The sequence below is a fragment of the Citrus clementina genome, unplaced genomic scaffold, assembly GCF_000493195.1.
Source record: "Citrus clementina cultivar Clemenules unplaced genomic scaffold, Citrus_clementina_v1.0 scaffold_4, whole genome shotgun sequence".
Lineage (NCBI taxonomy): Eukaryota > Viridiplantae > Streptophyta > Magnoliopsida > Sapindales > Rutaceae > Citrus > Citrus x clementina.
The window spans coordinates 2,928,934-2,956,573 of record NW_006262274.1 but is presented as its reverse complement, the minus strand read 5'-3'; the positions used below and the strand labels follow the sequence as shown (position 1 = coordinate 2,956,573).

The following is a 27,640-nucleotide window of genomic DNA, read 5'->3' as shown; positions in this document are numbered from 1 at the left end:
TACAAAACTAAGATCAAGGATCAGTTTGGAATTACGGAGGCTGATGAAATAAACTGTTTGTGCTGTGCAGATGAAATAAGCTGCTGATTAAAAAAGTAGCTTGATGTTTGGTAAACTGTGCTGTTGCGGTTGCTGTGAGTTTGAAAAATAGAGTATATGCGTTTGGTAAATCTTATTAAGAAAGTGTTGTTGTATTATATAATGACCAAAATGGATATAAGTTTTAATTATTTTTTATTTTATATTTAATAAATTGTTTAGACATACTTTTTTCTTAAATATGTAAAATTAATTTAAAAAACTCAATTAAGAAAAATCTGAAGAACTTCATAATCTATTACATAAAATATGATAAAAATTTATATTTTTATATAATCTAAATAAAATAAAAAGTAATATGTATTGCATTCACAATAAATTTTTGCAATAAAATTGTGGTAGTAATATAATATCTAATGATTTATATATTAAAGTTTATAAATAAGTACGAAATAATTGTCTTTTTATCAAAATAGTAAAGTTATATTAGGTATTTTAAAAAGGCGTATGAGCTTATTGAATAAGTTGGCTGCTTATGAAAAACAACCATCTACCTACTTTTAATAGTTGCTGACGAAATGAAGAAAATTATGAGATAAGCTGCTTTTACAAAATTTACCAAACACTATTTTTATCAAAAATTATAAAATAAGCAGATTATTGAGTTTCAACCTCAATCTCAAACGGGGCCTAAGTCTCATTGCTAAAGCCTCATATGAGGATGGTTAGGGCATAACTGATTAATATGTCTCACCTCTTTCACAAACTTATAAGCAGATTCCCCTTCCTGAAACTCCAATGCCTTCACCAGACTCCTCACAGAAATCTCCTTTGAAGTTGCTACAATTTTTGGCTCCAAACAGAACACCTCTTTCAACTGCTTCGCCAATGAGATCATATCTTCTTCATTTCTAAAACCCTCCAATTTCACAAACTTGAGCTGCTTGGGTATTGTATCGTCGGCTAATTGAGTCGAGCAAGCACATGGTATTGTCAGTCTTCCAGGTTTTGGACTAATCTGCATGATTAGGAGAAATTGATTTTGGTGAACCAGTGTTGACTACAAAATTTCAGCCAAAGTTGCAACAAAATCTTACAGTTACTGAAAGTCTTTCTAGCAAAGGACAAAGTTTCAGGAAGGAGATTAAGGCATCACTGTTGTATTTTTCATCATTCTCATAATCAATCCACCATAACTCCTCTAATTTTCTAAATTGTACCCTGCGATGTGGGTAAATCAATGCCTGCAACAAAAAGGTTTAGATATCAAACGTCCCTCCGTTGAATGGGACAAGAAAAGCAAAGCGAGCTAGCGAGCTAACTAGAAAGTACAAAAACTGATCGACGCATATACCTCATAAGTCCATCTGCATAGTGTAAGAGTTTTAGCACTTCTCAAGGAAAATAGCTTTGGGCCAAAGTAAAAATCATCGATGCTATTACTCGGACCTTTTCTCAAATCAAGCATGGCATCTTCCATGGACCGACCATAATGTCTCAAAACCTCAGGAAAAAGCCCTCTATACCTCAAAGATTTAAGACAGGTGGCTGTAATGCGAACATATGTTAAGCCAGGGCAATCAAAGACTGATAATTTCAAAAGCCTTGGAGTTGCAGTAATAGATAAAGATTATAAGCCTCTGCATTTTGCAATAGTAAAGCTTTCAAGAAATGGGAATTTTGAAGCTAATGATGAGATCACCCCAGCAGTATGATGCATTACTGATACTAAGTGAAGATTTTTTATTAACTTGATACAATGATGGGGCTCACTGGAAGGGATTCTGAAATTTATGACCAAATCCCAACAAAAAAGCAATGGACATTCTTGTTTCCCGGTTGAAAAATCAAGATGAAGTTTATTACCACCCGGGGAAACAGAGCATAATAGCACATTGCCTTTGCCAAAGTTGAATTGAAGTCCCTGTAGATTGTTTAGCTCATAATAAAAGTCTTCACAGAAGTCAAAAACAGCATCAACGGCATCATCTAATGTTCCAGTTCTCTCCGAAGTTATCTTCCAAAGGTGTCTCCATCGGGTCGCAAGGAAGCTGGTTTTAACAGCAGATTTGAAAGGGAGCAATGAAATAATACAGCATAGAATGTCATTTGGTAGACTGCTAAGAAGATCAACTGGATTTTCTTCTCTCGTTATGATCAATCTGTTCCAAAAAGATTGGTTATATACTATGATGAGATTCATCAGGGTGTAATTGTGGTAAAATTAACTTTGTGAAGAAATTAACAATCCTTAATTTGTGTCATCTTCAATATTTATTAACTGCTTCTGGCCTTGATGATTCTTCTTCTACTTGTTTTTGTGCTTCTTTCCCATGTTTGGTTCTTTAATTTGCTCCGGAAGTGTTCATAATAAACAAGTATTTTGGGACTCAATAGTGTTTGGTTTCTTTGAGAATCCTACAGATGCTAGACTTGTTTCTGTGGGGCACCCGTCTCTACTAGTTACGTAATTTGGTAACCTGTGGATTCTTCATTCGTTGTAATTTTAATGAACAAATTAACAAATCCCTTTTATCCTTAATTCCGAATTTGATAGACGTTCACGTTACCTTAACCTTTTTTTTTTTAAATATTATATACAATGCAACCAAACGCAAAGTACAAATATACAATTTAAACTCAACAAATAAAAACCCAACGCATAAACTGAAGAAAAGTAAAGAAAATAAACTCTTGCAGCTAAGGAACCTTAAAGTTAAGGAAAGTAGGTGGCAGCCAACCCAATCAAATAATTATTGGTAAAATTAAATATACTTTTTTCAATACTTTTTTAAAACTTTTTACATTGGAAAAATTGATTGGAACTCCCCTCTTATTTTCAAAAAGTAATCGAATAGTTCACCTTTTCTAGGTGCGTTTCCATCTTTCAAAATTTTAGCCCATAATTTTTCAACAAAGATAAAGTCTCATATTTTAAAAAATAAAACTGTTCATAGAAAAAGTGATTTGGCCATTAAAATTTTAACATCAGGGGTTTCATTGAATCGTAAAATGTGAGGGGTTTCGATTACCTTTGAAAAGTAAGAAGGAACTTTTTTTTATGAGGAAAATACTATAATGATGTAATTTTTAATTACTATATCAATACCGTGATAAATATAAATTTTATAAATTACACATAATACTAATAAATAAAAAGTAAAATAAGTAAATTAATATAAGAGTGGTAAACTGGTGTTTTTAAAATTACAAATAAAGCAAAACACTTGTTAAAAAAAATAAAAATTTAAATTAACATTAAACATTCATATATAAAATAGTTTATTTATTTAATTTAGTTGAGCAAAAGAAAAAATTTCTCATCAATTGAATTGAAAACAATGGAAAAAGTTTTATTAAATTGGTTTAACCATAAATTCTATATTCATGATAGGACATTTATAATTTTTTTTTCATTTTTATAGTATTTGTTTACTGTACAAAATAATTAAGTAAAATCATTTTTCTTAATGTGGATCAAGTCAAAACAAAATAACAATACATTCTTATACTACTAGACATGTGTGAAATATCAAAAAAATTGGATCTAATTTTTTGTTTTATAAATATTTCATATAGTTTCAAACTTTACTTCTTAATGATATTAAAATATCATTTGTGGTTGCTGTCAATGAGATTTAGAAGGATGCAAAATCAATTATCTTACAAAAATTTTTTAAAAAATATTAAAAAAAGGTTTTCCAAAATTTGATTTTGAGAATAAGTTTTATCCTTAATAAAATTTCACATATGTAATCACATGTATTACATAGACCTAAATTTATCATTATTCAATTTGGAAATAAAAGAGTAAATATATAAGGTAATCATTATTATAATGAATTATATTTTATATTTGTAATTTTTTGTTCTTTTAAATATCTCTTATAATATTTACCAATTTTACATTTAATTTACAAGTCTTCTATTTAATTTATATAATTTATATGTTATTTTACACTTAATGTTGATGCAAGCTTTATATTGCATCTATAAATTTATGTTTTGTTCACTAATAATATATCATTTTACTACTCCTATGTTAATTTACTTGTTTTATTTTCGATTTACAAGTCTTGTGTTTTATTTACTTAATTTTTATTTGTTTTATATTTAATGTTGATTTACAAGTTTTATATTATATCTGCAAGTTTATGTTTTGTTTACCAATAATAAATCATTTTTACTACTTCTATGTTAATTTACTTATTTTACATTCTATTTATAGTTGTTATGTTTTATTTACTTAATTTTTATTTTATTTTACATTTTATGTTGATTTACAAGTTTTATATTATATTCATAAGTTTTTGCTTTATTTACCAATAATATATTAATTTACCACTCCTATATATGGTAATTTACTTATTTTACTTTTCATTTACAAGTCGTATGTTATATTTGCATCATTTATGTTTTATTTTATATTTAATGTTGATTTACAAGTTTTATATTATATCTATAAGTTTTTTTTTTTTTTGCTTACTAATACTAAACAAATTTACCACTCTTATGTTTATTTACATGTTTTATCTTTTATTTACAAGTCTTATACTTTATTTACTTTGTTTATGTTTTATTTTACACTTAATATAGATTTGCAAATTTTATTTTATATTTATAAGTTTTTGTATTGTTTATCAATAATACACCAATCTACCACTCCTATGATAACTTGTTTTACTTTCCATTTACAAATCTTATATTCTATTTAAGTAATTTATGCTTTATTTTACTTTAATGTTGATTTACAAATTTTATGTTAAATTTACATGTCTTATGTTTTATTTACACAATTTATACTTAATTACTCTATTGATACCGTGATTTATTAAGACATTATAGGAATGAAAAAAAAAAAAAATCATTTTCCCTTCTTCACGTGAAGTAGTTGTTAGTTGGACAACATAATTTTGGTTGATTTTTTTTTAAACATGATTCATTATTTCATGCAAGCTATTCATTGCTTGCTAGTTAGTTTATTGATTCACATGCAATTCTTGTTAACTTTTCCTATATAAAGAGAAAGTTAATCAACATAAATTTAGGGAGAAAAAAAAAATGGTGGATCCTCAACCAAATCAAATTCAAAATTATCCTCAAGTTGGAGAACTCAAATACCTATTTCGAAAAGATTTGACATACTGTGATATGAATCATGGTTTACTCCTCACTAAGAGGGCAACTAATTACTTCAATTCATTACCAGAGCCGATCCAAAATCAAATCGAAAACGAAACGCTAATGGCTAAGCTTTATACACCAATGGGCGCCATTGGTGCTGTAGTTATTAAGCGCTTCAGGCAGAAAAATAGTAATTACTACAAATTAATGAAACAAGATTGGAGTGGCATTGCCCACGTCAACGGCTTCTCTATTCATGCTCAAATCGATTGTTGGTGCGTTTACAATCCACAGGCTGATGAAGGAGAGCAATTGAGCTTACTTATTCAAAAGGTAATAAATAATTTAATTTTATGCAATATATATAATATATATGCATGAGATTGTTAATTGTTTCAATTAATGTTATGTTTGGCTTTGCTTTTTGTGTGTATGCATGTAGGTCAATCAAGAAAGAAGAAACTAATTAGCTGCAGCAAAGCACGGGGGCTGATCATTTGACAAATGAGAATTTTATCATAAGGAATTTAAGTTATGTATTTTTAAATATAATTATTAGTAGTAAAAGTTATTTTAAAATGATTATCGAAGTACTTTTGAATTAAATAAATGCTATTGCTCCAAAAGCTTGTATGTAGCTTAATGTAATCATAACTACATACATCATCTTTTCTAATTTTATCTTAATTCTTATCCCCCTAATCATTGCATTATTATCTATTTATAACCAAGTAATCAATTGGATATAAACCATCTAATATTATATTGCCGAAAATAAAAACACATAAATCGTTGACATGTCGGTCAAAGAAACTACTGTGTAGGAACGAACTGTCGTTTTTAAATGGAATTATGAAAAGCCCCAACTCTGTTGCTTACGACGCCGTTTCATGAGAAATTTGAACTTCAATTGCAAACAAAAACCCTAACAATGGGGGTTTAGACTTGTCCCTTAAAATTCATTTTGCTTCTCTTCTAAAGGAAGGAGAGATGGTATTATCAAACAGAAAACTGAAGCAAAAGCTAAGAACTGAAATAGCAGAGTCTTTAACATCAGCCGAAAGACCCGACCAGGATCCTAATTCTCAGGGGCATTCGTTGAAGCAGCTATTGAACTCGGTTACCCAGAAGCCCAGATTGTCAAAAAGGGAAAAGAAACGCGTGAGAACCCAAGATTCTTTTGAAGATGCAGAGACTGTGAGTAGCAAAAACAGAGGTGGCAATAGTAAAAATGTTGGGGAAGAAGAGAATAAGGAAGTGGGTAAAACGAAGAAGAAGAGGAAAAGAAATGATGATGAAAGCAGGAATCTTGATTTAGTGGGTGGTGGCGATGGTGAAAATGGTGAGAAGAAAGAGAGGAAGAAGAAGAAAGAAAAGAGGGAGAGATTGGGGGGAGAAGAAGAGAATGGTGATGTGAAGAAGGAAGCAAGAAAGTTAATGAAGAAGAAGAAGGTAAAGAAGAAACAGATGAAGAAGAAGATGAGGAAGGCTAATAAGAATGAGGAAGCAAACAAGGGAGATGATGGAGTGGTTGTAAATGAGGAATCAAATAGGGGTATTGACAGGTAATATCGATACAAACAGTTTATTGAAAAGAATTGATTGATTATTCGAAGTTTTCTTCTTCTATGTTTGTGTTTTCTATAGCTACTTTCCAGTTATATTGTAGGAAATGATTTAGTGAATGGTGATTGAACTCTATAGAGGGTATTTTGTATTGTAATTGTAAATTGAGTTGTTGGAAGATATTGGAATTGGCACAACAAATTGTAGAAAGAAAAGAGGCAAAGTAGTATTTGATGCATGCACTGAATTTTGCAAGAGAAGTTTTGGTATTCTCGCTATATTTTTCCTGTGGAAATAGTGCTACCATTTTCAGTGCTGCGGCCAAACGTTTTTGCATTTAGACGATTGAAAAGATAAGCTTGTTAAATGCTTAGCCAAAAATGCTTAATCAAGTAATTGGGATGACATTAACCTCTAATTAATGATGACACCCTGACATCAAGGTTTATTTCCTTTTTCTCTATTCCAACTAATGAACCAATGGTGAAATACTGATAATTGAGGTTTAATTATTGTTATTATATTTTTTCTGATCTTTATCTTTGACATTAGCATGAAACAGAGCATTGTTTTCTGTTTTTTTTTTTTTTTTTCCTTATTCTTTTTCTTTTGTGCATAACTTGACTTACTTTCTTAAATTGGACTTCCTTGTATGATTATTGGATAATTTTTTTCTTACAATATTTATTCTTTGTGTGTGTAATGGTTATGCAGCCAAGTAAATGGCGACATTGCTGCGAAAGTTTATGTCGGAGGCATTCCTTATAATGCAAGTGAGAATGACATTAAAACGTACTTTGAAGGCTGCGGCACCATAACTGAAATTGATTATATGACGTTTCCTGATACTGGGAAGTTTAGAGGAATTGCTATTATCAATTTCAGGGTAAGTTTCCATGCTTGTGCTGGATTCAAGTTATATCTTATTGTATTCTTCTGAACACTTTGCAATTGGATTGCTAGAATTTTTATTTTGTGTTATTTAGGTACTAATAATGTTATTTTTCTTTCATCTGTGTTTTGTCATCTAGTTGTTATTTAAATAGTTCACGCTAAGCTGTAAATTCATATTTAATAGAACGTAGAAGGTTGTGTTTCTGTTAGGTGTATAAAAGGAGAAGAAAATATTGGTTTATCTTTCCCCTTCCCATTTCTAATGTTTTACAGTAGAAATCGAGATGCATTTTCCCCCACCTTTCTCTTTCTGTCTCTATCTCTCTCTTTTTTAACCTGTTTAACTGAATAATCAGTAGGCCAAAGTCTTTTTCTTTTTGTATTCCGTTGTATCCTTATCCATTGTACCTAATTAATCAATCATTTTAGGTACAGTCAGGCTAACATTCATATCAGGTCGGATTTCCTGTTTACCTCAGTGTCTTGATGCCCATTACTTGTTCCTAATTTTGAAAACTTGTTTTAACCTGTATTGTTAAAATTTAATCCTTCTGGAATAGAGTTTGTGCCTTGCTTCATTTGAGTTTTTGTTTTATTCCTTCTACAGACAGAAGGCGCAGTGAAACGAGCCTTGGCTCTGGATGGATCTGAGATGTAAGTGAAATGAGTAATGTATCCCGAAATTAGCATATTTATGTTCTTAGCCAATTCCCGCTTCATCATGTTTATGGAACTTATAATGTCTCAGGGATGGACTTTTCCTAAAAATTCAGCCCTACAAGGCCACTAAAGCCAAAAGGACATCTGATTTTACCCCAAAAATTGTGGAGGGCTATAACAGAATCTACATTGGGAACTTGTCATGGGATATAACCGAGGAGGATCTGAAGAAACTTTTCTCAGATTGCAAAATATCATCCTTGCGATTTGGAACCAACAAAGAAACTGGGGAATTCCGAGGTTATGCCCATGTGGATTTTTCCGACAGTCTATCTTTGTCAATGGCACTGAAGTTGGATCAAGAGGTTGTGCGCGGAAGACCTGTCAAGATTAGTTGTGCAGTGCCACCTAAGAAAGGAATAAACTCAAAATCAAGATCTCTGCCTTCTAATAAGAGGGCGACTAGTAAAGTTACTGACAGTGCTGGCTTGGGGACTAGTAACGATGCTGATAATTCTGGTGCAGTTACTAGTAATGTTGCTGCTAATGCTGGCTCAGGAACAAGTGACATTACTGATCACATTGGTTTGAGTGCTGTTAGTGGTAAGATAAGGAGAAGAACATGCTATGAGTGTGGAGAAAAGGGGCATCTTTCTTCAGCCTGCCCAAAGAAAACGGCTGATCAAACAAACTCCACTACAATTCAAGTTGAACAGTTATAGGAAGTTCTAATGATCATTCTTTCTGGTTAATGAGAGATAGGCAGTTCTGTTGTGTCTTCAATGTTCTTAAGAACATCAATTGTTTGCTTTCATTGGATTAGCTGCATACTGAGCTCACATCTTTTTCCATTTTTTTCTCTTAGATAACTTTGTATCCAAAGAGAAACTGATATTTCCCCTCACAATTTCTCGTGTACGACAGAAGGGGGCAAGTGTCACTTCAAAAAAATAAAATAGTAAGTTAAAGGCCAAAGTTCTTATTTCCAATGGGCAATTGATGGTTTCTCAAGTTGCAAAATATTTGTAAAACGAAGGGAAGGGTTAAAAAAGACTAAAAGTAGAGAATATTTCTCTTATTTGATTGGAAATAAATTATGAAAAGAAAGAGAAGCAACATCTATCATTTTCTTCAGATTCACAGAGCTTCTAGTAATCTATTATGGGTGAAAGATAGATGAAAGAAACAAAGGAAAAAAAAAATCAACAAAAGAAGAGATAAGATTAGTAATTGTTTTATAATTTGCCAGAAAAAGGCGGGCGGACCGCCACCTGTTTTCAAGTAAAATCAGTAAACAACTTATAAAATAAATAAATAAAAAATAAGTAAACAATTTACTATTATGTTTTCTTAAGAGTAATGTTAGGAATTTTATGGTTTGAGTCTTAATTAATGTGGTATTTATTAATTATATGTTGAAATAGAGTAATAAATAACTTTATATTCATCATTCAATAAATGAGTGATGCATAATGTTGAAACTCAAGTTACAATTGAAAAAATATTGAAATCTCTAAAATTATTGTTTTCTTCATTACCAAATATTGGCTAAAGGTTAAATGAGATAAATAGTGGGTTTTATCCCACCAACTTGACTATAATGGAAATTGAAATATTAACTAGTTATATAAATCACCAATTGTTGTTATATTTATGTGATGCTACATATTTGTTTTTTTTTAATTACATTTCATATTTATAAAAAATAAAGACATATTCTGCTCTCAAATAATATACATTTGAGTGACTCAAAGTTTTGTCGCAATAACTAAATAAGGAGATTACAATCATACAAGGTAAATATTAAAATAAATAGAAAGTAATAAATAAAATAATCACAGTCATGTAGGAGAAATATTATAATATATCGAAAGTCAGAGAATCACAACAATATATTTGTAAATATTAAACTTAATTCATGAGAAAAAAGAATATCATCATTATTAGGGAAATAATTACATATATTTTGAAAGAAAAAAAAGTTTTGAGAAATCAAGTAAATACGCAATAAAGAAATAAAAGGAAGAGAAGGAAGGCTTAGGCAAGGCAGAGGCACCCTGCCTAAAAACGCTACACAAGTTTTGATTAGTTTCGAATCGCTTCTCTTGCTACATTGTCTTTGCTTTAACAACAAAAATCATCCCACTCCCACGTCACTCTCTTTTAAACTCTTTTGTTTCCATTGAAAGCCATTTCCGTTCACTCTCCTCTCAACTTCTTTCTTTATTACTGCATGCTTTGAAACCCAAAACAACGACCCACTGAAACAACAAAACACTCGAAACTTTGAACCAAAAACCAAAACTTGAAACAAAAACACTCGCCACTTAAGCATCTTTATCAATCATAGCTCTATTGTTGTGTTGGAGGAATTATTTGATTTTGGTTAACGTTTTAATGGGACCCATTAGAGGGTTGAAGAGGAGAAAGAAAGCAGAGAAGAAAGTTGACCAAAATGTCTTGGCTGCTGCTGCTGCTTCTGATGGTGATGGTGATGGTGATGCTGATGCTGATTCTTTGGTGGCACAACCTCAGCCCTTGGATTGGTGGGATAATTTTTCCAGAAGAATTTCTGGTAATATAACATTCTCTCTACAGTGTGTTTATGTTATGCATTCTATGTATATTTTCATTTGTTTTGATATATTGTTGATTGATTTTGGGTCCGTGCATTGTTTTGTTTCTTGTTGGGTATGTTCGTTTCGTGTTTCTTTTCAGAGTATTTGAAGTGGTCACTTTGTATTTGGTGAACACTTATGACCTGGGTCGATTTTGGTTTGCCGTAATTCGATTGATCTTTTTATGTATTCCATTATCAAAATAGTTTGATTATATGTATGAAACAGTAGATAAATTGATTGCTGGCATACATTCCTTGTGATTTCACATTATCCTGAACTCATGTTCATATTTCATGTAAGAGGACCCCTGGTTGGTATTTGTTTCCACATATAATATGCATTGTTTTCTTTGTGTTTGGTTTTTTGTGTTTTTGCACTACTTTGATATCACATTCTTTAGAAGTAATCTTACTGGGAATATGAGGCCTTTTATTTACTTGTTAGCCTATGAGTTTAGTGGATCTTAGAATATTGGTCATCCAGTTATTTTATCAGATTTCAAATATGTACTTCAAGGAAAAAAAAATCCCTTTTCTCTTGGATTTGTTATTAATTAAACTTTGGATCCACCTTACTGAATCTCTAACTTTAGCAGCTATTACTATGGTTGTATCTAACTTTTAGAAGTTCTGAATATGAATATATGAGGTTGAGGCTGTATGTAATGTTATATTTGAGGGTAATTTCATCACTGTTTTACAGTTTTATTTGACATGCATATACATAATGTAACTGATTAGTAAACACTGTATCATCAATTGCCCCCATAGAAATATAAGTTTATAGGAGTTGCATGGTATTGTGTTCGTTCACAGTCTGTTTCCACTGTCTTTTTTCACAAAGTGAAGATCTCATTAAGCTATAGATTTTCTCCGTTGAATATTATCATTTTGATACAACATAGTTTAGTTTTGTGCCAAAATATCATATGTTCCTCATTTCTTGTTATCTTCTCCCTTAACTTGGTAAGATTTATGCTGAAGAACCATACCCACCTATATGTGGATAAATGGTGGCGGTATTCAGGTTGATTTTGCTTTGAAAACAATAGTAGGTCAAGACATATTTACGTGAGTTAAGCCATGATTATCAATGACTTACTTTAGGACATAGCTCTAGGTGATGGTGGATGGGTGATCAAGGGATTTATGTTGAATGAAAAATGCATTCATCCTTGGAAGAAAAACCACTTTATTGGTGTTTGTCATCATCTGTACTTGACTATCATAATATGAGTGCTTAGGACTAATTGATGCTAATATTCTATAGCACCTTGAGTATCAAGTCCAGAAGATGTACTGATCCAACCTTGTCCTTTTAGTTCCATACAACCTTGACAATTTATGGTGTGCTGGATACTTGTGCAGTTGAAGAACTTATTTGAATAAGAGAGTCTGGAATTTGATCTAAATAGTAATTTGTCATATAATTAGATCTTGAAACTTGATGGTGTGCAGTTAATAGTGTGGTTGAAGTACTTATTCAGTAACAGACCTAGGAATTTGAACTAATATAGTAATAAATTACATACTTTTTAGTAAATCCTCTCAAAATGTTTTACGCAGCCTCCTTGCATACGGCGAATTCTCAAAGCAGTGGTCAATCAATCTCTTCTAAATGATCCATACATTATTCTTTTGAGGGCCTGGGGTGGTGGGGTTTCTTTTGCACTGGGTGGGCAGAGTTTCCTTCCTAGTTCACTCAATACAGTTTTTGGACCAGTAGTGAAGAACTTTTCTACTTTCTTCTTATACCTTCATATAAAATTTTATTAAGGCCTTCCAATAGATGAAATGGAACTTCATGTATTGAACTGGTAGGATTGTTAATAATCCACATGAAGGTATAAAATTGACCATGTGGACACCAAGGTGTCTTAGTGAGCTTTAGTCAGTTAAGTCTTGATTGCTGAGATGTGAGATCTGATAATTGTTTATGCTCATGTAAACCAGAAAAACTGATAGTAGAATATGCATTTGGAAATTCATATACAAGGCTATTATATGATAAAGTGTATGATTTCCAGTGACTTTGGTGAATGCTTTTCAGTACATTATCAGTGTAGATTTTCACTTGGAAAGTAAAATCATAGTACTTGTTCTTCCATTTTTAGATGCAAAGCAACTTATCCTCTTTCTTTCTGAAATAAGGTTTGTAATATAGCTACCTTATGTTGGTAGGGCTGATCTCTAAATTAGTATGACTTTAACTGCTTTCACCTTCCTTACACTTTAGTTTTATTACAGTTAATCTTTTAGATGTTCTTTTATTTTCACTATGAAAGTTGACATGAAATTCAGAGCTTCGCATATGCACAAGTGACTATATTGTCTCTTCCACTTTATAGGTCCTTTATTTGGATCGAAAAAATCAAAGAATTTTGAATCTGTTTTTAAAATATCGAGAAAGACATTCGACTACATATGCTCACTTGTGAAGGAAGATCTGGCAGCCAGGCAATCAAATTTCTCCTTTTCAAATGGAAAGCCTCTATCGCCAAATGATATGGTAGCCATTGCCCTTAGGAGGCTTAGCTCTGGCGAATCGTTACAAATCATTGGTGATTTATTTGGGTTGAACCAGTCGACTGTTTCCCAAGTAACCTGGCGGTTTGTGGAATCAATGGAAGAAAGAGGGCTCCATCATCTCCAATGGCCTTCAAAAGAAACAGAAATGGAAGACATAAAGTCCAAATTTGAGAAAATTCGTGGCTTTCGTAACTGTTGTGGTGCAATAGACATTACGCACATTGTCATGAATATACCAGCAGTGGACCCAGCAAATAATGTCTGGTATGATCGTGAGAAGAACTATAGCATGATCCTGCAGGGAATCGTGGACCCAGAGATGAGATTTCGTGACATAATCGCTGGCTGGCCAGGAAGTTTAACCGATGCTCTTGTTCTCCGGAACTCTGGCTTCTTCAAACTTACTGAAGAAGGGAAAAGGCTTGATGGGAAGAGTTTACAGCTTTCAGAAGGAATAGAATTAAGAGAATACATAATAGGGGACACAGGTTTTCCCCTATTGCCATGGCTTCTTACTCCCTACCAAGGGAAAGGCCTCTCTGATATTGAAGCTGAGTATAACAAACGACATTCTGCTACGCGAATGGTGGCACAGATGGCTCTAGCAAGGCTTAAGGATGTATGGAGGATAATTCATGGAGTAATGTGGATGCCTGATAAGAACAGATTGCCTAGGATTGTCCTTGTTTGCTGCTTGCTGCACAACATTGTCATCGACATGGAGGATGAAATGCTAGATGAGCTGCCCTTGTCATATCATCACGACTCTGGTTATCATCAACAAACCTGCGAATCTGTCGACAAGACTGCCTCTGTAATGAGAGATAACCTTTCTCTCTACTTATCTGGAAAATTGCCTCCTTGAAATTCATCCTTCTCGGGGTGGTTATGTTTGGTTCATTTATATAGGTTTACTGATATGCTCTAAATCAGTTGCTTTTGGAAGTCTGTCTTGTCTAGTTTTTTTTGTCTTTACAGAGAACTTTAGTGAATCTTTACTTATAACATGGATTCTATTAGTTTAATTGGGAATTTATCATTCTCACTTCTCAGTCTAATACTTTTATGGTACTGTCTTCAGTGACAGAAGTTAAAATGAGTTCACTTAAGTATGAGCTGCCATTTCTTTTATCTCAGAAACTGTGAATCTTCTTTTTCAGGAAGCAAAATGTGTAGTTTTCAGATCGTAAATGATAACTTGTATTTTTTGACACCTTATCTTTAAAAGCTAAAATATGTAATGTGTCATGTTCTCAGAAGGCTTTACAAGCAGTGTGACCTTCAAAATTTTCTGAATATTTCAAATTCTATTCCAAAATTAATTGTTAATAATAATATTTGAACAAACATACTGGAAATTTTACAAAATGACTTAAAACTAAGATTAATTAATCATAATAATCTATTACCATTTTTTTAAATTTTAGTAGCAAAAAATGGGCATTATTATCGAAAATGCTATTTTTGAACTATTAAATAGTGAGTTATTTTTATAAATTGGATCTAGTAACATGAAATTTTTTATTTATGTAATGACGTGGCAGAAATTAGTTAAATAGTAGAGATCCGGAGGACAGATTACGGTATGGTAGGAGCAGCTTTTATTATTCAAAAGAACTCCGGTCTATCACTGCAGGAGAGGAGGAAACTAAAACCCCCAAACACAGCCAAATCTAGGGTTAGGGTTTTAATATGGCAAATTTTGAAGCGAAGCAGCTCCTCAAAGACAAGAAATTCTGGTTCGCTTCTTTTCTCATTGCTTGGGCTGCTGCTCTTCAGGTGACCCTTCTTTTTATATCACAAAATTTCCATCATAACGTTTCAAGTTTTGTTTCTTGATTTTCGTTTTGGTCCTCTTTGCAGGGGCACGTGATGTGGTTACAGAGGCAAGATTCGTTCCAGCAAAATTTGGTACCATCAACCAAGGCAATGATACCGATGAACAAGAAAAGTGAATTAAATGAAGAATGTTAGTGAAAGTGACTAAATTTTTAGATTTTGTATTTGAAGAGTAAAGTTCCATTTTTTGGTTGATAGGTTAGTTTGTATTGCTTATAGTAATAACACTAGAGGATGAATTGTTGTAATTTATTGCCTCCACTGAAATTTGATAATTGATGTTATGATTACACATTTGAGCTTTGCGAATTGCACTTATGTTGGGTAGATTTTTAGTTCATTATTAACTGCAGTTTGTTATCCTGCCAAACTGCATGAATTGGAGGTGGAGGTTGCCGATTCTTGACCATTGAGTTGATGTCAATTACACTAGAGAGACCAACCAAAAACAATATTAACTTTTGCTTCATTAATTAATATCAGTATTGTGCCTGCTTTTTTCCTATTTGCTGCTATTGTGGTAGATAATTTGTGTAACGTTCCAGTTTTCCCAAAACTTGAACCCATAAGTTTCTGTCGTTCATGTATTCTTTGTCTCTGTTTGAGACATCGGGACTAGATTGTTTTGTGATCTCTACATTAATGAAGCAATTTCTATTATCTTTATGATGTCTATGTTGGCTCTATAGCAAAACTTTTAGATGCCAAACTTATTGCCAATGGCTTGATTCTAATTGGAAGATAGAATTGAATGAAGCTTTACAATTAGTTTCATAGAATACTTTGTTCGAGCACTCATTTTTTTGGTTGAAGAGTTTCTTCAATCTAGATGTGCATAATGTCCACTATGATTATATGTTCCCTTAAAACATATTGTTTGATTTTTTTGAGGAATGGAGAATGGCTATGACAGGCAGGGTAGTTGATTAGGTCATTAGTTCATCAGATCATGAAGACGTAAAGATCCAGCCTGCAATAAACTATTTTCTGCATGTGAACAACTAACTGAAAAGCGCTCCTCATTGTGACATTTCTTTCAGGTTGGTATCCCTCACCCTTTGATCTAGAAGTGGATATGCTATATCTGTAGAAATAGTAGATTTGTTAATAGAAATAGGGGGATTGGTGGGACCCTAACATTGGAACTTAAGCTGCCAGAAAGTGGCAACTGAAATGAAAAAGTTTTAAGAGAAATACTAGGTACAGTTGTTAGCTGTTTATGCAACACATGAACCAAAATTCAATTTCTCAATCGCACAGTCCATTATTTTTCATCATCACAAAGAATTTTGAGTATCATTCGCTGAATATAACGAGTGTGTTAGTGGTGGTGGTAGTTTAACTGGGCACATCCTCATGTCTTAATTCTTATATCCATTTCAGTGACCATACAATCTGTTCAGTTAGTCCAAAATCTCATTATCACATGTCTTAACTCTTATATCCATTTCAGTGACCATACAATCTGTTCAGTTAGTCCAAAATCTCATTATCACGAGTTCTTGCACTCTTACTTGTCCCACAGAATGCAAATTCTAGATATCTTTGAATCATTTGTAGTTAAAAAATGTCAAGAATTGGCCTCTTAACTGCAGCAGAGACTTGGAAGTGTCTGAGCAAGGATTAGTTGGAATTATGTAACAGCAAATGAAAAATTCCTTGTTGAATTTTAGTACTATTATTGAAAAAATCAGTACTCAAAAGTCAAAACATCATAAGAATAGCCTGCTCATCAATTTTCACACTCTTTCCCTTTTTTAAACCGCCGTGAATCAGAGGGAACTTGTGCTTGGAACGTGGAAATTGTATAAGCATGTGTGGCTGCTCTGCTAATTAGTGAAAAGATTTCAAGTACTGTATTTGAAGATTAACATTTTACTAATATTGCTTCTGGAATGTCTCCGTACCACCTCAGCGGACTGCTAGTAGATATTGGCATATCTCAGATGAAATGAAAAGAAAAATGAAAGTGTATATTTGGGGGACCACCCAGTAGTTGTGTTGTGACATGCTGTCTTTTGGGCACAAATATCCGAGTAGCTCCATAACAAATATAATCTATGGTTAAGTCTATTAGACCACCAACTTTTTTTTTTAATTCCTTTATTAATCCTAACTAGAAGGAGAATTTTTTTTTTCATGCTTTTTTTTAATAGTTATTGTAGCCTCTGAAGCACCTATTCGATCAACTATTGTTTTGCCAGGTTATTGTGGCAAAAGTTCGACTCATACCAATCAAAAAGTGTAGTATGTCATGACCTTCACCCATTCAACTAACGATATATGTAATAAGTCATGACCTCGGTCGTATTTGTGATTCACATGGTGTTTAAATGTATGATAGTTCTTATACCTTAGATAAAAATTTAAGAAGTTTAAAACAAAAACGACAGAGTCGTTGCATCACAAGGACTAACTCATGCCCAAAGGCTCTTTTGAAAAACGGAAGAACTTAACCAGGTTAATCTCCAGCGAAACTGCTAATTTTCCCATTTCATGCCACGTTTGATGAAGAAGCACTTCTTATTTGACAAAGAGCACTTCTTGTTTGATGCGATATTGAAGGAGAAATACATGGGAAGTTTCCAAAGTTTTGAAAATAAATTGTGCACCGGTCCGTTTCTTCGATAATGACTGATCAGTTGTGGCATTCCATAGAGGAAAGTAAGGGGACATAATGGAACTCCAGAAAACTGGTCAGGGTCTAGCGTTTAAACTAGAGCATGATACATTTCCAGGATTATTTATTCCAAAAGTATATTGAAGTGAGAACTGAGAACGAGTGTTCTTTTTGCTGCTTGGTTTTGGTAAACTGCCAAGCCCAGCAGCAAAACTGGAAATTAATATAACACGTTTCATGGTTTTAGACCCTTCTTTAAAAGAAATGAATAGTCAAATTAAACCGTCAAATAATAAACTGACACCCCAACCAACCTAGTGTACATACATTGACGTTTCATAGTCTTTGGCTTCACACCAAAAAATAAATAATAATAGTAGTAATAATGACAATAATAATAATAAATAAATAACAAAGAAACAAACAAGAAGCAAAGTTTTTCACACGGGGGGTCCATCCCCTAATTAGTGTTAATTAGTCTGAACAACATAACATAGATTGATGTTGCTTTTAAGTCTTGATAACATACATTTTAGTCCTGGCGGAATATGGTAAAGTTGAACACATTGCTGACTTTAAAGCAAGCCTTTCTTTGACTTCTCATAAATCATATCCCAGATTTAGCTAAATTGCATGTCGATGTTGGTTTATATAAATTATGTGCGTATAATTCAAAGGCACACTTGCAATGTTGACTAAATTAAAATATTATTTGCAGCAAACCCCACTTGGTGATCAATAACTTGTTCTCTTAGCCAACTAACAGCAAATATTAATTACATTAATTCTTCACTCAAACGTCACCGTTGTTTATCTTAATTTTCTTCTTTGTTATCTAAAGCCAACGCTTTCTTTCCTTGTTGGTGATCAATGAATGATTCATAGTTACATATACAATTTGACTCACCATATTAAGATAGCGGTGTGTATCTACACGTGTACAAATACGTATCAGTAGTATAGTTTATCTGCCATTATTTGAATTCACACTCTTGACAGATATATATATATATATATATATATAATTGTTTGGTTTAATTTCAAATTACCCCTCGTGAATCAACTATTTTCAAACGATAAATGCTCATTTAGTTTTTATATTATAAGGTTAGTATCCATTTAGTTCCTATATTTTTAAAAATACCAAAACATCCCTCCCGTTAAACTATTGATACCTTGCCGTCACTTTTTTTTTTTTGACTTGTTTTTACAATATTATTCTCTTACAATAATAATTTTTTTTGGGACATTAACAAAAAGAAAAAAAATTCAAATTACCAATCTAATCCCAATATATATATTAATTTTTGTGGAAGCTCACTTATGTCCAAAAAATTAAACTATAAAAAAATAAATTATCAATATTTTTGGACTAATAAAAAGAAATTAATATGTTAACTCCTCAACAGAGTGTTCCATAAAAGTTAATATGTACTCTTTTAGTAGCAAATTTTGTTTTTTGGGATTAATTGGTAATTTAATTTTTCCTTTTTATTAATGTTTAAGAAAAAAAAGAAACATTATTGTAAGAGCAAGCTAAAAGGAACAAAAAGTAATGGTAGAGATGTATTTTAAAAAATATAAGAACTAAATGGGCATTAATATCAAAATATAAAAACTAAACGAGTTTTTATCCATCTTGAAATCACGGCATTTTAAAATCTCAATTTACCCTTGTTTTTATTAAGAAGACAAACTTTTCTAATTTTTTTTTTGAACAAAAATGGAGTAAATTGAAGTTTTCAAATGCAAAAAGAATGATTTGAAGATAGTCATCAATTCACGAAGGGCATAATTCGAAATTTACCCTAATTTTTGTATCAAAATTAAAAAAAAAAAATCGTTACTTAGGAGAACGCAGTACGTATGTAGTACGCGGGACAGCGCAGAGTAGGGGTTCCGTAACACTAAATTTATTATGAACATTAATTGTCAGGATGTGCCCACCATGGCCATTTGGAGAGCATGAGTAATACTACATTAACAAGCTGAAGCTAGGCCTAACCACTAATAGTTGGGTCTACCACCTCAGTCAAGTCGGTCTTACAAAAGTACATATTCATCAGGTCTTCCTCCATATGTACTTAGATCTCCTACAAGTGTAAGCTTATCATCCAAGCTAACGACTTGATTAAGCTTAGATCAAATTTGAACAAGCCATAAGCATGTTTAGGTCAAGTTCATCTCTTAAATTGTCATTAATTATCAATTGATGTTGATGATGACCGACCAGTGATGACATTTTGGACACCAGTATTTGATTGAGAATAAAATCTTAGTCATGTATCGAAGTCAATACATGTAACACATGCATGTATTATCATTTTCATTAGTATTTTATGTGCCTGTTAATTGAGCTCGATCAATAATTATTAAGAAATACTAACCAAAGGCGAAGATAAGTAGTACGTAGAAAATGAAATACGCGTTCAATGATGTTAGCTTGTAACGAGTACTTCCAGGGAACGTGTCAGCTCCAGCCCCACTTGTGAGACAATCATCAACCGCGAAACTTCCAATCTTTTCAATCGTGTACTTACAATTTGAAAGAATTGAACATTCTGTAAAAATAATTATCGTTCCGTAATTTAAAGGACTGCATACAACCACACCTTATAATAAATTTTTATTTATTTAGGTGTCTTTAATTATATCAGATGTGATACAGATAAGTAAACGACCAACTAAACATTACTTGCTTTATACAAGATGCATTAATTGTACATTTGTTTGAAATCCAATAATTCAATTAGGTGAGGACAACATAGAATTAGAATGTTCAATTTTTCTCCCAACATGATCAACAAAGAAATGGCCGATAATTAATTACAGCATAGCTGGATCCTAATTAACAACTCATCAAATAAGAGAATTTAAGTTGTTTTGAACCCCACGGCACTGCAATTTACAATCTATAAACCAACATTTTGATTTCTTCTAGAAATTACAGATTTTTTTTTTCAATGATAGAAATTGTAAATTGAATGTAAAAGACAAAATGGGTATGGATTTTTTTTTTAAGAGCAAATCAATATCAATGTAGTGGTATACTGATATAGTAAAGAGTACTGGCTGAGCTGATAAATTAAGGGAAAATGATCAAGACCCCATCTTAATTATGTAGGCTGGTACCAAACCCAAAGGTCAATAGTCAAGTTGTTAAATATCCTAATCAACAACACTGAAAACAAAAACCAAGAGTTAAGAATTGCTTTAAGCTTATATACTATTTATCTATGAATTATTCTCAATCAATGTAGGATATTCTCCTCAAGAGTTTATTAAGATTTTGTGATAAGAATTCAAATCGGAAGAGAATTTGATTTTTTCTTTAATCGTTTTGAATTTTATACAAATTCATGAAAACTTGTCTCCACAATGTCTCCATGTTCATTTTTGTTATAAGATAAGCTTGGATTGAACAATCTATATTATGACACATCTGAAACATTTAATAGCTAGTTTGAAGAAGACTTACAAACTTTTACTAGTTTAATTTTCTTAGAAAAGCAAGTCAAGTACGTTAAACCCTTTGCACACTAGGATCAATTTCAACTAAAGCACTAATACAAATTAATTTTATAGTTTCACATGAGCACTTAAATATACATGTTGTTATATTGAAAAAGAAAAATGATCGCGTTCTAAGAAGCTGAGAGGATTCTTAGAAGCTTGAAGATTCCAAGCAATAACCCCAGTGATGAGTTGTTGATCTGTAAGCGGCCTACGTACGTATGTGTTGGCTCAGCAACAGAGTCATGCTGACGTGTACATCTTTCCGGCTCGTTTACTACTAACCAACTCATTGGAATGTTGGCAACCTTGTCTTATTCCCTAAAATCTCTACTAATTAACTTACTTATTCCACAAGTTAGAAGAGGGCACAAACGTCATTTCTTACAGTCAACGTTGACTTAAAACCAACCTATTAAAGTATGCAGACAGGAACCGTGCATCTCTCTCTGAACTTTTCTTCCAATCAAAACACAGTCGTTTTCACACCAGATCATGAAGAGAACATTTCAAGAACCAACAGAGCTTAATCACAGCTTAAATATGGCGAACTGCTTGATGTTTATGCCACACGGGGGGGACTTTGACGCCGTTAATGGCGTTAACATGGCGGTAGCTGATAGAGCTTTCGAGTGCAAGACATGTAACAGGCAGTTTCCATCGTTTCAAGCTCTAGGTGGGCACAGGGCGAGCCACAAGAAGTCGAGGGTGACGGAAGGCAGCGGAGGAGGAGCCGACACGCAGCAGTCGCCGGTGAAACCCAAGACTCATGAATGTTCAGTTTGCGGGCTTGAGTTTGCTATAGGCCAAGCCCTAGGTGGGCACATGAGGAGACACAGGGCGGGTGCTTCGCATGCAAATGAGAAACTCTCAGCTTTCAGTAGTCTTTCGGATACGGCACCGTTGGTGGAGAAAGCTAACAGCAGAAGGGTTTTGTGCTTGGATTTGAACTTGACTCCATATGAGAATGACTTGGAATTTTATAGGCTTGGCAGTAATTAGGAAGAGAGGTTCATTAATTAGTTGATTTGAAGAAACTAAAGCACATTAGTCGATTTGCTTGTAAAATGGAGTAAGATTGTACAGAGAGGTTAGTTGATTTTATAAAAATATACGAGCATAGCTCATAATTAAAAGTTAGTTCATGAATTGAGGTTTGTCTCAATCTTATATTGTTTTTTTATTCTCAGCCGATGTTTTGAATACTTTTCCCATGACATTTAGTTAGGTGATTAGTTTATTAGTTGGTAAATACAGAAATTGGAACAACGTATACCTTGATCGCTGCCTTGTATTCTCTATCGAAATAGTCCAAAATCTTTTGTGAAAAAGAAAATAGTCCAAAATCTTATTAATATATATAGTTCCTTGGACAGGCAATCATTGTAGAAATCTTTGATTCATTTGTACTTATAAGAATGTCGAATTCGATGGGCGTTCATAAATTTTCCGCAGAGACTTGGAAGTGAGCAAGGATTAGTTTGGAATGATGTAATAACTAATAAATAATGAACAACAAGAAATAATTAAATTTCTTCGTGGAATTTTAGGATTACGTTTTATAATATATATATTAAAAAATAATACTCATACATCAGAAGAATATGACTGCTCATCTCTTTTCAATAAAAACGAAATAACCCAGGTAGTTTTGACTACAGGCCATAATAAAAACTTCGATTATCTCTTGCTATGTCCTTCATGGTTGTTCTAGAAAACGAAAAAGCCAAAGTGGGGTGAATAGGTTATTATTGCCCATTTTCGGGGTAAATTCTCCCTTAGTTATTAAGGTTTGGGCTAATTATTCAATCAGTCTATATATTTTTAAAAATTATCCAAATTGTTGGATCTAAATCTAATTAATCATTTTCACAAAAAAAGAAAGAGAGAATGCATTTTTCATCCCTAATAAATGTCATCTTTACTGCTTATATTCCTGTTAGATTTTTAATTACTAGTTTTATCTCTCCTATTAACTAAGAGATAACATATAAAGTTAATGATTTTTGGTTCATTTACTAATCTGCTCATTTTAGAGGATTTTGTAACATTTCTAAGTAGTTAGTGCCAAAATTAAATAATAGATTAAAAGAATTAGTCCTATATAACTACCAAAAGAACGCTTGCATTTTGCATTTTTTGCTAATCCTAATGAATTGCACCAAATTTTAATTTAAAATTTTTAAAATGTCACACTTGAACAACTCTTGTATCCTTATTTTTACAATTAATTATGTTATCTCTTAACAAGAGGGATGCAATAGGTAATTAAAAATTTAGTAGGGATGTAAGTAGTAAATATAACAGTTATCGTAGGCGAAACATGCATTCTCTTGGAAAAATTTCCCAAGTTTGGAGAGAACAATTACGCATTCATATATAAATGTTTGTTTCTTAGAGAATGGGAATATTACATTTTTTAGCAGTATTTTGAGGCAAGTATAGTATTGGTTAGCTTAGCCAATTGGAAATATAGAGATAATTAATTTGATTATTTGATACAAGTTAGAGTCTCAGGGAATTAAAATGGGTCAGGATCTTGGGTAACAATTGAAACATGCATGAAAAATTTCAAGAAAGATTTTGTTCCAAAACTGAAGTCAGAAGAATATATTAGACCTTTCTGTTGGGCGGTGGGTAAACTGCCAAACCAATTAAGAAGCAGAAGTGGAAATATTCATCGCAACTTTTGTAATAGTTACAATTTTTATACAATCAGTCGGTTACAAATACATGAGAAGCATAACGGCTTGTTCAAATGTGTTCAAAGTCAATACTCCCTTCAAGCGGTGGATGAAATAGCCACCAATTAAACAGCAGATACAATTGTCCCAAGATTTTCTTTTATAGTCGTGTATAGATATTTAAACGTGTTTAGTACCGCTTTAGCTGCCGATATTTGAACTCTCGCACCCTCGACGCATACATAATTATTTGAAAAATAATTGTTTTGACTATGCAAAACTAAAATATTGAAAATTTGTTAAGTTTTAGAGGACTTTCTAGATTTTTTTTTTCATACCATGATTTATAAGAAATTCATTAGCTACGTACGGAATATCATAATTATCTCAATAAAAAGTCAAAATTCATATTCTGTACATATTTATCTATATAGAATTTTTGGGTAATTTTACAACGTTATGGAAGAGGTTGGAAGTTAATTTTTTATAAAAAAAAAAGTTTCAAACCAATAGTTAGCAGGAAGAAAGAGATGTCTCTATTCTTCGACCTAATTCTCGATGTGTGAAGGGAGATTTTAGGGTTATCTCGCACGGATAAATTGTGGAAAGGGCTGATTGTCAATTTATAATTAAGTATTAAGGCGAGCCTTAAAATTTAGGTGGCATTTTGGGTTTTAAGAAACGGGAGACAAGTCAACACATTATTATACCATGTTGACATAAAACAAGAGATCCATATATTAGAATTAGTGATGAATTTTATATATTTTTAGTTCTTGTTTTTGTTTCCCCCAAAAAATAGGAGGTTGGCATAGCCCAAATCAATTTTTTAGCTCCCAACTTCTCTAGGATTCAAATTCCAAGTGTTCCACTGAATAACTATATTTAGAAACTACTCACCCATGCTTATAGGGCCCAATAAATTTTACATTTAATCAGCACCAAATCTAGTTACAAAGAAATTGCATAAAAATATAGAGAAATAGACATTCATTCTTTGGTTCTAATAATTTTATAAACTATGAAATCTGTCATTCAATAAATAAGTGACACATAACAATGAAACTCAAATTTGAAATCCTTAACATTATTATTCATTCTTATTGGTTCAATATAGCGCAAAGACCAAATTTGCAGAAGAAGATCAATCACATAAAAGGAAAAAAAATCAATCGTATAATTTGGGATTGCTTTTCATATACATTTCTATTATTGCAGCCATAATGGCCATGATAATTATTATATTCATACGTTTTCTTCATTTATGTAAAATTGAGTTAATATATTGATTTTGGTTCATAAATATTCATGGAATCATTATTTAGTAATTAGTACAGAGTTTCGCATTTTTAGAAACGCCTACAAATAAATTTCTGTAGAATTTGACTCTTCGTATACATAATTGTTAGTCTGCATTCTAAAAAAATGGAAATTTACACCTAATAATTTTTATTAATTAGGTGTATATATCTACATCAAAATCAATATTTAATTAAGTACGGCTGACAACTCTAATGAAACAATTACTTCTTTTTTGTAACGATAGGGATGGGTATAATCTAAATTAATTTTTTAACACACCTTATCTTCGAACATGAATGAACGAACTAACCATTGCTTATTTAATTGATCCTTACAATTCCTTTCTGGAAAATCCCAAAAAATAAAATAAAATCAACTAGGCGCTTTCTAGATAATTTAACAACTCAAGAAAGAATTTAAGTTTCTCTTTTGAACCGCACGGCACTGCAAATGGAGACTACGTGCACCTATTCTTCTAGAAATTTTAGCTACTTTCCCCTCCTTTTTCTTCCCCTCTCTCTGTTGATGATGATAGAAATTGAAGATGAAATGTTGATGAAAAGACAAAAGGGTATGGTTTATTAATTTTGGTAAGACTAGTACCAAATCCAAAACTACACTAGGTGAAGTTGTTACCCTTCCTGTTCTCCATTTTTTATGTAGAGGAAGTATAGTGATGATTATTCTTTCAATTTTTTTTTTTAAGCCTAATAAACTCAATTTCCTCTTCACCCTTTGAGCAGATTCAAACCATAGAGTTGTTATTTCCACTCAAGAAATTTTATCAATCAAGCTATCTGAATCAAAAGCCTTCTAATTGAATTACACAAAATTAATTATATAATTATAATAATTCTATTAATTCTTCTTATTCTATAGTTTTCTTTGCTTTAATAAAATAAAGCAGATGATGAGTTGGCCATCGAAAGTCAATTTATGATTAACACTGTCACCAAGGAAATAAACAAAAATTCATAAAAGAAAGTTAAAGAAGCATCAACCTTAGCAGCAAATTAAAATTCTAGTCATGCTTTCGACTTAAAAAACTTAGTTGAGCAATGAATAGCATATAAACACACCAAACGCAATGTTTTTATTAATTTTAAGTGTAAAATAGTCTCAAATTAGCTTGAAAAAGGGTGATACATGCACTTATTTGTAGATGGATTATTCCACTTTTCAAAATATTAAATATTTAAATGTCTAAGGTCTATCTTTCTAAGAAATAATATCAGAGCGAAATTTTGGTAGTAAAAATATGTAGCAAACTCAATTTTAGATGAATGAACTAATGCAGATGTTGATTATTTCTCCATCGAAGAGAGTTTTGTCTGAATTGTTGAATTTTCAATAGCTTTTATTGTCCTAGATTCTCTAGAAAAGGGATGATACCTAAAATGCTAATTTTTTTTAAATTTGATACTTAAATGGTCTAGGTCTATTTCATAACAAATGATATTAATCGCTTTTAATTTCTTTTTCAAAATGATATTAATCGCTTTGAATTGCAAGGAAACTTTGCTACCAACTCTACAACGACTCCATTTTCGTTATGAGATAGCGGATAAGCTTGGATTGAACAGTCAATTAGTCTATTCTACGAATTTTAATGGCCAATTTGAAGAAGAGGCCGGCGCAAGCTTTTAATCTCCCTTAATTTCTCGATTGCAAGAACAGTCAATACACACTTGACTGTTCCCAGAAGCTTCATTTTCTCCGCGTACACACAAACTCTATAAATGGAAAAAGAATTGTAAAAAATAAAATAAAATAAAATAAAACACGTGAAAGACAATAATAGAGATCGATTGTTTCTCTGATCAATTCAAATTAGTACCGCTGCCAGCAGGCATCTCTGGTTCCACATGAATACTTGAAACCTTTAAGCCTTGACTTACTACTACATTAAATAATGATTTCTAAATTCTAATTGCCAGAAATTAACAACGAACTTTCACGTGGATTTTTTTTTTTTTTTTTGTGTTGACTCAAATATTCTTTATGGTTATTTACAAACTATATTATTATTTGGATTATTTAAAAAATAATCCGATCTATTTGAAATGGATTAACTTGGCCTATCTTAGAATACTTGTATGATTTTAAGACAAGTATTAATTTTAGGGACCAGAATAGGCCAGCTATTAATATTTAATTTGATTCCAAATTTGAGTACTAATTTATATGACAGCACTAGAATAGGCAGGCTATTAATGTTTAATTTGATGTGGTAATTATAAATAAGCCGAC

The 27,640-nt window shown here is 32.0% G+C and overlaps 4 protein-coding genes and 1 pseudogene across 6 annotated transcripts; 4 read left to right on the top strand and 1 right to left on the bottom strand.

The window, feature by feature from the left end:
- Window positions 1-742: 742 nt before the first annotated feature.
- LOC18044707 lies at window positions 743-2,242 on the bottom strand (annotated as a pseudogene).
- Window positions 2,243-6,039: 3,797 nt separating this feature from the next.
- LOC18044706 (protein gar2) lies at window positions 6,040-9,267 on the top strand. Its single transcript, XM_006435996.2, has 4 exons — window positions 6,040-6,728; window positions 7,444-7,615; window positions 8,231-8,277; window positions 8,372-9,267. The coding sequence occupies exons 1-4, from the start codon at window positions 6,154-6,156 to the stop codon at window positions 9,003-9,005; spliced, it is 1,428 nt and encodes a 475-aa protein (XP_006436059.1). The 5' UTR covers window positions 6,040-6,153; the 3' UTR covers window positions 9,006-9,267.
- Window positions 9,268-10,351: 1,084 nt separating this feature from the next.
- LOC112099238 (protein ALP1-like) lies at window positions 10,352-14,319 on the top strand. Its single transcript, XM_024186437.1, has 2 exons — window positions 10,352-10,858; window positions 13,252-14,319. The coding sequence occupies exons 1-2, from the start codon at window positions 10,681-10,683 to the stop codon at window positions 14,295-14,297; spliced, it is 1,224 nt and encodes a 407-aa protein (XP_024042205.1). The 5' UTR covers window positions 10,352-10,680; the 3' UTR covers window positions 14,298-14,319.
- Window positions 14,320-15,003: 684 nt separating this feature from the next.
- LOC18044705 lies at window positions 15,004-16,504 on the top strand. 3 transcript variants are annotated; one of them, XM_024186441.1, is made up of 3 exons: window positions 15,004-15,211; window positions 15,296-15,401; window positions 16,164-16,504. In XM_024186441.1, coding segments are annotated over exons 1-3 (195 nt in total). In that variant the 5' UTR covers window positions 15,004-15,124; the 3' UTR covers window positions 16,166-16,504. The 3 variants fall into 3 exon arrangements, with proteins under 3 accessions (XP_024042209.1, XP_024042208.1, XP_006436058.1); XM_024186440.1 differs by lacking the exon at window positions 16,164-16,504 and adding an exon at window positions 15,475-15,598 and having other exon boundaries at window positions 15,296-15,421; XM_006435995.2 differs by lacking the exon at window positions 16,164-16,504 and having other exon boundaries at window positions 15,296-15,598.
- Window positions 16,505-21,873: 5,369 nt separating this feature from the next.
- On the top strand, window positions 21,874-22,406 carry LOC18044704 (zinc finger protein ZAT11). The gene has a single exon (XM_006435994.2). It carries the CDS (start codon window positions 21,900-21,902, stop codon window positions 22,404-22,406), a length of 507 nt encoding a protein of 168 aa, XP_006436057.1. The 5' UTR covers window positions 21,874-21,899.
- The last annotated feature ends 5,234 nt before the right edge of the window (window positions 22,407-27,640 follow it).

Coding starts and splice junctions, on each gene's coding strand:
- LOC112099238 (XM_024186437.1), top strand. CDS start 10,681: ATGGGACCCATTAGAGGGTTGAAGAGGAGAAAGAAAGCAGAGAAGAAA. Junction 10,859..13,251: donor TTTTTCCAGAAGAATTTCTG/GTAATATAACAT, acceptor TCCACTTTATAG/GTCCTTTATTTGGATCGAAA.
- LOC18044706 (XM_006435996.2), top strand. CDS start 6,154: ATGGTATTATCAAACAGAAAACTGAAGCAAAAGCTAAGAACTGAAATA. Junction 6,729..7,443: donor TCAAATAGGGGTATTGACAG/GTAATATCGATA, acceptor ATGGTTATGCAG/CCAAGTAAATGGCGACATTG. Junction 8,278..8,371: donor GCTCTGGATGGATCTGAGAT/GTAAGTGAAATG, acceptor ATAATGTCTCAG/GGATGGACTTTTCCTAAAAA.
- LOC18044704 (XM_006435994.2), top strand. CDS start 21,900: ATGAAGAGAACATTTCAAGAACCAACAGAGCTTAATCACAGCTTAAAT.
- LOC18044705 (XM_024186440.1), top strand. CDS start 15,125: ATGGCAAATTTTGAAGCGAAGCAGCTCCTCAAAGACAAGAAATTCTGG. Junction 15,212..15,295: donor CTTGGGCTGCTGCTCTTCAG/GTGACCCTTCTT, acceptor TCCTCTTTGCAG/GGGCACGTGATGTGGTTACA.